This window comes from Diorhabda sublineata, chromosome 10, assembly GCF_026230105.1.
Source record: "Diorhabda sublineata isolate icDioSubl1.1 chromosome 10, icDioSubl1.1, whole genome shotgun sequence".
Classification (NCBI taxonomy): domain Eukaryota; kingdom Metazoa; phylum Arthropoda; class Insecta; order Coleoptera; family Chrysomelidae; genus Diorhabda; species Diorhabda sublineata.
In genome coordinates, this window is record NC_079483.1 from 9,379,787 (window position 1) to 9,391,118 (window position 11,332).

General features: G+C 29.3%; 1 protein-coding gene across 1 annotated transcript in view; it reads left to right on the forward strand.

Moving 5' to 3' along the window:
- The window catches only part of LOC130449628 (uncharacterized), a 243,927-nt gene that overhangs the window by 218,733 nt on the left and 13,862 nt on the right, over nt 1-11,332 (forward strand). The window contains exons 5-7 of the mRNA XM_056787573.1: nt 1,696-1,840; nt 9,575-9,716; nt 10,893-11,079. Of these exons, the coding sequence (XP_056643551.1) occupies nt 1,696-1,840; nt 9,575-9,716; nt 10,893-11,079 (474 nt within the window). The remainder of the gene's footprint in view (nt 1-1,695; nt 1,841-9,574; nt 9,717-10,892; nt 11,080-11,332) is intronic.

The window sequence follows — 11,332 nt, forward strand, 5'->3', positions numbered from 1 at the left end:
AAAAAAAGCATATTTCCATTAATGAAGTTGCCTGGAATGATTTTTTAATTTAAATTTTGGGATTTTCAATTAAAAAGAAGACGTACAGCACTTTTAATTACAAAAATATTATAACAAACTTTTGCCAAACTCAAAATTGTGTAATAAAAAAGAAGAGTAGATTTTTTTATCCAAAGAAAATTCGCAGTTAGTCAGTAGTTATAGGAGAACGGTTCCTATACTTGTACGACCCACTGAAACCACTAAAAATCCTGGATCCCATCTTGGACCCACGATAACAGTCCACAAAATGACTGTTTGCTGAATTCAATCATCGTTATGTGATCTTTGTGATCTTTGAGGTCGCTTACCAATTGGATAACCTCTCACAAAGGTGACAGCAAATTATACCCTGACAGATTCTCGCTTACCTCACACGTTTACTATGGAGGTGATTTCAAGGATTATAAATCTATAGTTTGAACAACGTATATTGCCCGAAATGATCAGTGTATTAATAAAAAAAAACGATTCGAAATAACCTCAGTGTAATCTATGCATATCTTATTTTGGAAAAAGAAATTCTATGGAATTATTCATGTCATGAAAAATCAACTGAACTTACCTAACCTATAAAATTCAACTTCTTTTATAACGACGTAACCTATGAAAATTTAATGTTTTACATAATCCAACCAATGAAAATTAACAACTATTTCAATAACAACCAGAATCAATAAGTTTAATATTTCTATGTCAATTTGAATATTGATTTTTGAATCCAAAGAGTTTATTAATTTGTTCCGAAGAAAAACCAAATCCCAGACGCCACAGTTTTCAATTAATTAATTCCGGTAATTTCTAATATTGTTTTACTTTTATAGATATTGTACTTTGGCCATAATTTCAGCTCCAAGCTATCCTATTTTTCTTGATCTTTATTATTTTTTTATTGCTGTTCAATTGTTGTAACAAACTCAAATCGTCTCAGTTGCGTTTCAATTGTGTCGAGTTTGAAGACACCACGTTGTTTAGTATTTGATTGGCAGCCATCGATAGTAAACGTTTTCATTTCATTAGCACCACCAATAAACTGGGACTGAGACTCCTTCGTAATCAACAGTAAAATTTTGGGTCAAAGAGTTTAAACGGGTTTAAACGAGTCCAGCATCGCAGTGGTCGACCAAATGAGAAGACGACTCCAGAGATGCTGGAGAAATCAATGGACTGTAAAGGGAGAACCGGTTCCAAAGAAGACAAAGACCGTTCCATCTGCAGGCGAGGTCATGGCGTCGGTTTTTTGGGAAGCGCGTGAGATAATTTTCATTTACTATCTTGAAAAAGAAAAAACTATTAACGGAGAATATTATGTGAACTCATGGCAACGTTTGAGCCAAGAAATCAAGTAGAAACCGTCGTATTTGGCTAAGAAGAAAGCGGTTCGGACCAATATCGTTTCACCTTCTATCTGCTTCATTTATTTCATGGTACATGTTTCTTCTCCTTAACACTGAACACACATACTACCACTACACCAAGGCCAAAGTGGTTTTGTGAATCAATGCAGTTCTTAAGGGTAAACTAATCAATGACGTATATTATGCCAAAGTTTGGTCAAAACTTTGTCTATCACCAAAATATTTTAGTTTCATCGCAAAAATCTCTATTCCGCCATTTTCCCCAGATTTATCATTTTTTATTTTTATTCTATTTCAGGAGGAAAGACCTTTTGGACCGGCTCCTGACGTAACTAGACGAATGGGATCAACAACTGTATTGGGGAAAGCTGTACCTCCAGGATCTCCTCCCTACTATCGTTCCACGTCGGCGGCGAGCAGCAGCTCTAATTCCGGTTCTTCTAGTAAGTAAAAGTTTAATTAGAACTTCGTCGATATCTCGAAAGGTGATCTAAGTACACGTGTATTGATGTAAAATATCAAATAATCTTTTAAATTTAGGGAAACCGACGCGAAACCACGAAAAGTTCGTAATGAAATATTTCGATGATGTTCAGTAAACATTCGAAACTAAAACTAACAGTTGTTGTAAATGTTGGAAAGTAGTTTAGTGACTCTCAACTCTCCATGGGAAGTTAATAATTCACAACTCCTAAGCTGTAAAGTGTGTGTATGTTGTCTCATGATGTACGCGATTTCTATGTTACATAGTTTTCAGTTTTCCTATCTTCTCGTGGACTAACCGTGTTTAAGAGACCTTTGGATAATTTGCAAATAACGATTAATGGCTTATTCCAGTGGAACCGCCATTTGTATTCAAGAACTTGGAAGATTAATAATTTTCTAGGAAGATTTTGAATATAATTAACGAACTATTTATTTAATTTAATACTTCGCGCTCGGTTATGAATTTTAATTAGTATTTCAACAAGTTTAGGTAGATCATATCAGGCAAACAGTCGCCGAAAATTATTATAAACGCAAAGAAAATATAGAAGATGTGAAACTATTTTATTTAGAAATGAAAAAAACCTAAGGTAATATCGTTTGTCATTTGTCGTTTGTCGTTTGTCATTTGTCGTTTGTCGTTTATAGTTTGTCGTTTGTTATTTGTCATATGTCATTTGTCAGTTTATTTGAAGGCTATTGTGGCTATTTCACTCATAATTAATTGATTATGAGACTTTTTTCTGCGATTTAGAGTTAAAATAAACATACATACATGAACTTATCCTTCAATGTTGATTTTTGTAAAAAAAATGGTTCTATAAACTCAGTTATGTTCAATTTGATCTCTCTTACACTGAGAGAAATAAGATAGTAAATTGTGCAAGCATTATGGAACCTTTAAATATTTTGATTTCTCAGTGTAGTTGACTGATGTCTTATTTAAACTTTGCTAGTCACATCTTGCAATTAAAGACCCTCAATTCAATAAGGGATTTTTGTTTAACCTGTGATATAAAATCACGCACGAACGGGAAACGCTCTGTAGCTATAGAGCCAGGCGAACACTTTGTAGTTACCTTGTATAATATTTACGTTCATTAACAATAAGGTGGTTGAAACGTTTATTAAAAATTATTTTCATTTAAGGGAACTTTTTATGAAGGATGGATATTAAAAACTCACCTCGTTAAAAAGTGTTATTAACTTTGATCAAAGGTAGTTATAAATTACGTGATTAACTTAATAGAAGCAAGCGCTTGTTGAATCCGAAAAACAGCGGGACATATTTACTAAAATATACAAAGTATGTTAATAAAACGTATTTCCATAAAACAAATTTATACTTTTATGATGCCGAGTGTAACAGTATATAAAAAGGACATATAAGTTACATCTCGAGAAATCCTGATGACTTTAAAATAAAAACGTGAAAAGATTTTATGTTGTAAACACTTATTCAGCATTTATTTTAATATAGATAGAAATTGCCATGAAATTATTTAGTTTAATCGTTGAATTGAGTTAATTTATTCAATATTGTGAATGAAATAAATGAAGTTTTTAAATAATTATTTTCGGGAGTTAAATCCTTACTTTATAAACCTTTTTTTACGTTACGAAAACGGTGACATCACGAGATAAAAGTTTGCAGCGTTGTCACATTGTATTTTTTCCTTCTCTTCTCTAAGTTCTATGCATGACAGTTATTGGTTCCATCACTTAACCTAACTTTTTATTTATTTTTTACCCAAACAGTTAAGTAAATGATAAAATACTGTTAAATTACAAAAATTCCTATAGAACGGTTTAAAACAAACGAAAATACTTTTGATAAAGTTTTTTTTTCAATATTTGTAATTTACTAAATAAAGTTTTTAAATAATTGTTTTCGGGAGTTAAATCCTTAATTTATAAACATTTTTTTACGTTACGAAAACGGTGACATCTCGAGATAAAAGTTTGCAGCGTTGCCACGTTGTATTTTTTCCTTCTCTTCTCTAAGTTCTATGCATGACAGTTATTGGTTCCATCACTTAACCTAACTTTTTATTTATTTTTCACCTACAACAGTCGAGTAAATGATAAAATACTATTAAATCACAAAAATTCCTATAGGACGGTTTAAAACAAACGAAAATACTTTTGATAAAGTTTTTTTTTCAATATTTGTAATTTACTAAATAAAGTTTTTAAATAATTGTTTTCGGGAGTTAAATCCTTAATTTATAAACCTTTTTTTACGTTACGAAACCGATGACATCTCGAGATAAAAGTTTGCAGCGTTGTCACGTTGTATTTTTTCCTTCTCTTCTCTAAGTTCTATGCATGACAGTTATTGGTTTCATTACTTAACCTAACTTTTTATTTATTTTTTACCCAAACAGTCGAGTAAATGATAAAATACAATTAAATCACAAAAATTCCTATAGAACGGTTTAAAACAAACGAAAATACTTTTGATAAAGTTTTTTTTTTCAATATTTGTAATTTACTAAATGAAGTTTTTAAATAATTCTTTTCGGGAGTTAAATCCTTACTTTATAAACCTTTTTTTACTTTAAGAAAACGATGTCATCACGAGATAAAAGTTTGCAGCGTTGTCACATTGTATTTTTTCCTTCTCTTCTCTAAGTTCTATGCATGACAGTTATTGGTTTCATTACTTAACCTAACTTTTTATTTATTTTTTACCCAAACAGTTAAGTAAATGATAAAATACTATTAAATTACGAAAATTACTATAGAACGGTTTAAAACAAACGAAAATACTTTTGATAAAGTTTTTTTTTCAATATTTGTAATTTACTAAATAAAGTTTTTAAATAATTGTTTTCGGGAGTTAAATCCTTAATTTATAAACCTTTTTTTACGTTAAGAAAACAGTGATATCACGAGATAAAAGTTTGCAGCATTGTCACCTTGTATTTTTTCCTTCTCTTCTCTAAGTTCTATACATGACAGTTATTGGTTCCATCACTTAACCTAACTTTTTATTTATTTTTCACCTAAAAAGTTAAGTAAATGATAAAATACTATTAAATTACAAAAATTCCTATAGAACGGTTTAAAACAAACGAAAATACTTTTGATAAAGTTTTTTTTTCAATATTTGTAATTTACTAAATAAAGTTTTTAAATAATTGTTTTCGGGAGTTAAATCCTTAATTTATAAACCTTTTTTTACGTTAAGAAAACAGTGATATCACGAGATAAAAGTTTGCAGCATTGTCACCTTGTATTTTTTCCTTCTCTTCTCTAAGTTCTATACATGACAGTTATTGGTTCCATCACTTAACCTAACTTTTTATTTATTTTTCACCTAAAAAGTTAAGTAAATGATAAAATACTATTAAATTACAAAAATTCCTATAGAACGGTTTAAAACAAACGAAAATACTTTTGATAAAGTTTTTTTTTCAATATTTGTAATTTACTAAATAAAGTTTTTAAATAATTGTTTTCGGGAGTTAAATCCTTAATTTATAAACCTTTTTTTACGTTAAGAAAACAGTGATATCACGAGATAAAAGTTTGCAGCATTGTCACCTTGTATTTTTTCCTTCTCTTCTCTAAGTTCTATACATGACAGTTATTGGTTCCATCACTTAACCTAACTTTTTATTTATTTTTCACCTAAAAAGTTAAGTAAATGATAAAATACTATTAAATTACAAAAATTCCTATAGAACGGTTTAAAACAAACGAAAATACTTTTGATAAAGTTTTTTTTTCAATATTTGTAATTTACTAAATAAAGTTTTTAAATAATTGTTTTCGGGAGTTAAATCCTTAATTTATAAACCTTTTTTTACGTTAAGAAAACAGTGATATCACGAGATAAAAGTTTGCAGCATTGTCACCTTGTATTTTTTCCTTCTCTTCTCTAAGTTCTATACATGACAGTTATTGGTTCCATCACTTAACCTAACTTTTTATTTATTTTTCACCTAAAAAGTTAAGTAAATGATAAAATACTATTAAATTACAAAAATTCCTATAGAACGGTTTAAAACAAACGAAAATACTTTTGATAAAGTTTTTTTTTCAATATTTGTAATTTACTAAATAAAGTTTTTAAATAATTGTTTTCGGGAGTTAAATCCTTAATTTATAAACCTTTTTTTGCGTTAAGAAAACAGTGATATCACGAGATAAAAGTTTGCAGCATTGTCACCTTGTATTTTTTCCTTCTCTTCTCTAAGTTCTATACATGACAGTTATTGGTTCCATCACTTAACCTAACTTTTTATTTATTTTTCACCTAAAAAGTTAAGTAAATGATAAAATACTATTAAATTACAAAAATTCCTATAGAACGGTTTAAAACAAACGAAAATACTTTTGATAAAGTTTTTTTTTCAATATTTGTAATTTACTAAATAAAGTTTTTAAATAATTGTTTTCGGGAGTTAAATCCTTAATTTATAAACCTTTTTTTACGTTACGAAAACGGTGACATCACGAGATAAAAGTTTGCAACGTTGTCACGTTGTATTTTTACCTTCTATTCTCTAAGTTCTATGCATGACAGTTATTGGTTCCATCACTTAACCTAACTTTTTATTTATTTTTCACCTAAAAAGTTAAGTAAATGATAAAATACTATTAAATCACAAAAATTCCTATAGAACGGTTTAAAACAAACGAAAATACTTTTGATAAAGTTTTTTTTTCAATATTTGTAATTTACTAAATAAAGTTTTTAAATAATTGTTTTCGGGAGTTAAATCCTTAATTTATAAACCTTTTTTTACGTTACGAAAACGGTGACATCACGAGATAAAAGTTTGCAGCGTTGTCACGTTGTATTTTTACCTTCTATTCTCTAAGTTCTATGCATGACAGTTATTGGTTCCATCACTTAACCTAACTTTTTATTTATTTTTTACCTAAACAGTCGAGTAAATGATAAAATACTATTAAATTACAAATATTCCTATGGAACAGTGTAACACAAAAACTTTTGATAAATATTTTCTTCAATATTTGTAATTTACTAAATAAAGTTTTCAAATAATTCTTTTCGGGAGTTAAATCCTTACTTTATAAACCTTTTTTTACGTTAAGAAAACGATGTCATCACGAGATAAAAGTTTGCAGCGTTGTCACGTTGTATTTTTACCTTCTCTTCTCTAAGTTCTATGCATGACAGTTATTGGTTTCATTACTTAACCTAACTTTTATTTATTTTCCACCTACAACAGTCGAGTAAATGATAAAATACTATTAAATCTCAAAAATTCCTATAGAACGGTTTAAAACAAACTTACATACTTGATTTTGGGTATATCAAGCAACTGATTAGCAGATGGTGGCACAATACATCTTTTAACTTGCAGTTTTCATCCCAACGTAAATACATTGAATACTCTACACAAAGTTAAGATGATGAATGTTGTTGTGTGCTTGGTGTATCATAACTTACAGGGGAGATCAAATATCGGGATTGTAGGTAATTTTCCTCTATACCCAATTGCCGCGATGTAGAACGATTTCTTCTTCTTATTTCCCCTTTTTTCCCTCTTTAGGACGTTAGAAATTTATTATCCATTAACCCGTTTCTTCGATCTTTTCCTATCCTGTGCTATTATTATCATTCGATTCATCAATTTCTCTTTGTTTGCTTATATCTACTATTTCTTCATTCCATCATTTTCTTGGTCTGAGCCTTCTCCTTCTTCCTCTAATTCTTGCTTTCCACAATCGTTTTGTTAATCTATCTTGTTCCATCCTTGTTAAATGTCCAAACCAATTCAAGTGTTACTTATTTATATTTTCTTCGTTTTATTATTTCTTATTTTATCCATCCCAATTTTTTCTTTTATTTTTCGTCTGTACGTGTCGAAACTGGAAGATTTTACCACTTTTTCTATTTGTTTTTTTTTGTTATAAGTCTCAATTTGTTTCCATTTATCTTGTTTATCATCATTGCTTTTGCTTTTTTCATGTTAATTTCCATTTGTGATTTTTCTATCTCTTCTGTCTAAATTTTTGTTATCTCTCTGTGGTTTTCTGCCTTCTAAGTCTATTGGGATCATCCTATGTTAGTTTGTACGTGTTTCGTCCTTTTCTTCAATTGTTAATAGTATGAACAATGATGGGCTCGGACTGACTCCTTGTTTTATCCTTTTTTCCATCATCATTCATGATAATCCATTCAGTTGGACTTCACCCTTTAACTCTTTCGCATACGTTTCTTCTGGTAGTTATTATTGTTGATATTTCTAGTTTGGATTGAGTCGAATGCTGCTCTCAGGTCTATGAACAAATCGTCAAACATGCAGGAGAGGAAGAAAGCGAAAATACAATAATACATCTCTAGACCTATTCTATCTGCTCCGGTCGCTTCGTTGATTTTGATTCTTCGTTTAGCATCTTTGACTTCTTCATAGTTTCCTTCCTCATTTGTACCATCGATTTATTCCTCTCCCGTATGATGTATGTTTGACGATTTGAAAAGTATATCTTCTAAATGGATCCATGATTCCCAAGACCGAGCTACAGGGTCCGTAAATTCTACGATAAATCTAAATAACAAATTATATGAAAAGTTTCTCATTTTTGATTGGCGCGTATCTGCGTAGCACCCTGTAGAATTCACAATATTTTTCACGTAAGTAACTCACAATTTTTGTTAATAATTTTTTTTGATACCGTTGTCATACTAAAAACTCGTCACGTATATCACAAAACCCTTTTCAAAATCCACTAACTAGAAGTCACTCACAAGGGAGTTGAATTAGGGATGAAATTGGTCCGTCGTTGGATATAAATAAAAAATTCATTCTATTAGGAACGTTTTTTTTTTGTCATAATTGATATCTTACGAATTAGAGAATTTTTTTGTATGAAATCAAACTTCTAGTTTTACAAAAGTAGCGATATCGCTAAAACTAATCGGATACTATAGTTTATGTTTATGTACAAGAAAACCTAATTTCAAATGCAAAGTTTAGTACTTAATATTTCCTAAAATTTTCATAAATAAACCAGAGATAATAAAAAAAGGTTTGGATAGGGTAAAAAACACTGAGTTCCAAGATTACATAGCCGTATCGCAAGATAGATGTTTCATTTCAATTCCAACAATCTCTTTCCAACACATTTCCCCGCAGATACGATTATAGTTTTTCCATTTAGTATCTAACGATGATTAGTTAAAGAAAATTAGAAAAAAGCCGCGTAAACGATAAAAATTTGCCTCTTTAACATTATTATTTAATTTTTTTAATTTATTGACAAAAATTTACGGAAAATTGTTGAGGATACAGTAAAATTTTCCGGAGAGGAATGTATACGATCTTCCTTGGTGAGGATTTTCTCTAAACTTCACCAAATTTCATAACTTATGTTTAGCAAATGATCGGATCGATCTTTCTGAAGATAATGACTCGGACTTTTTCGATAAAACTATCAGGTGCTTCAATACAGCATTTCCTCTCGCCCTCGGTAACACTAATCATCAGAAAAAAACATGGTGTACGAAAAAAACTCGTTTTTTAGTCTTTTATGAATGATTCGAGAATCAAAACGTTTTCATCAAACGTTGACCTCGACCTTTTTCTTCATTCCTTTTAAAAGAATCACTGACAGTCTCTTCCTTTCGCGCGGGAGTCTCCTCAAGATGAAGGGAATTGCAGAAGAAAAAGTTATATACAGTTTTTATTATTTATTTTCATTTTTTACAGGAGTGATAGACATGAACAGCCGTCATTGGTGGTTGATAGGTACTGTGCTGTTAATAGCAACGGTGGCAGGCGTCGGTGTACCCATTGCGTTAAAAATTAGTTCAAGTGCCTCTTTTGAAGAACGACTCGAATTCGCCACTAGGTAATATTGCTTGAATTTATGAAACTATATAAATCACGCAACAACTACATATGCATACTCCTACAATAACTTTATATGTCGATTTATGAATATTTATATATAAAATAATATACTCAATATACAAACAGTTATTTTCAAATCTAAAAATATATAAATCAAGTCCCATCTCTATATATCTTTATATAAACATAATTTTGAGTTTCCTTAGATACGGTAGAATTATTATCAATTAGGAATGAAGATAACATGATAGAGAAATTTTCAATAATACCACTCCATAAAGCAAATCTTCCTAAATTGAAAATAAATAAAAGTTTTCAAATAACATATAATTTATATAAATATTGTAGAACTTTACTTGGTATATAACTTATAAAAATATAAGATAGTTCCCATCTCTATATTTACCCCGATATATAATTTTTGACAGTTTCCTATGATTCATGTTCGTATGCTAAAATCAATATAGATGGCGCGGAAAACATATTTTTAGATATATTCAAGAAACTAATTTTAAATGAATTATCAACTAATATTATTATAAATAATTAAGTTAATTTTGAATAACTAAAATATATGGAATATAAGACAATTTTTTATGTATCTTAACTTATATATAGAAATTTTAATTTTTTATCTTTGACATATTAATGAAAGTAGGTCATGAATTAAGCCAATATAGTAGCTCAATAAAAAATGTACATAAAAAAGAAATTGTTTGAGCAGATAAAAATTAACAAACTAAATCCCGTAGATTTATCGATAAAAACATCGAAAAGTTATATAAGCAAATCCATTGTCATTAATCACTTGTTTCTACTACGTTTAAAAATAAATTTATTGTTAGAGAAACTGAATTGAATTGGCAATTGTTTAAATTCCATGATCCGATTTCCTGAAAAGTTTGAAACGTTCACAATTTCAGTGAATGTTTTGGAATTAAAAGTTTTGTATTTTATACTAATAGTTGCATTCAACTTTTTTAAAATATCTCTTCTACAATGATGTCGTTAACACTTGCATGGAACCGAACAATTATTTTTATTATTTTCACAAACTTTTTTTAGCGACAATTGCGTTTTTCATTCTGTTTCAATAAATATTTGTATTTAACGCTTTCACGAATTCACAATTGATTGTGAAAAAATATACTAAAATTTGTAATGTGATTTGCAGATTACTGCAGGAAGTGCCTCTCATAGACGGACATAACGATCTACCATGGAACATTAGAAAATTTCTTCACAATAAATTAAAAAACTTTAAATTCAACGAGGATTTAAGGAATATATCTCCCTGGTCGAATAGTGCATGGAGTCATACGGATTTAGTGAGACTAGAACAAGGACATGTTGCTGCCCAGGTAAGCTACATCTTTTATCTCAAGAACAACACAAGACACATTTCATAAAGCCCGCCATTTTTCAACGTCAAATATTATATAAACCATAGATGAATAATTAATAATATTAATATACGTATTGATAGTAAAAGCTTATAGTGACTAAAATCAATATCCACCAAAATATTTTCCTTTTGATTTCATTTTTTATCTGTTTTCTTTTAATTTTCTTATTGCTTTTTAAAGCGCTATCTGTTAATTATTAGAGGAAGCT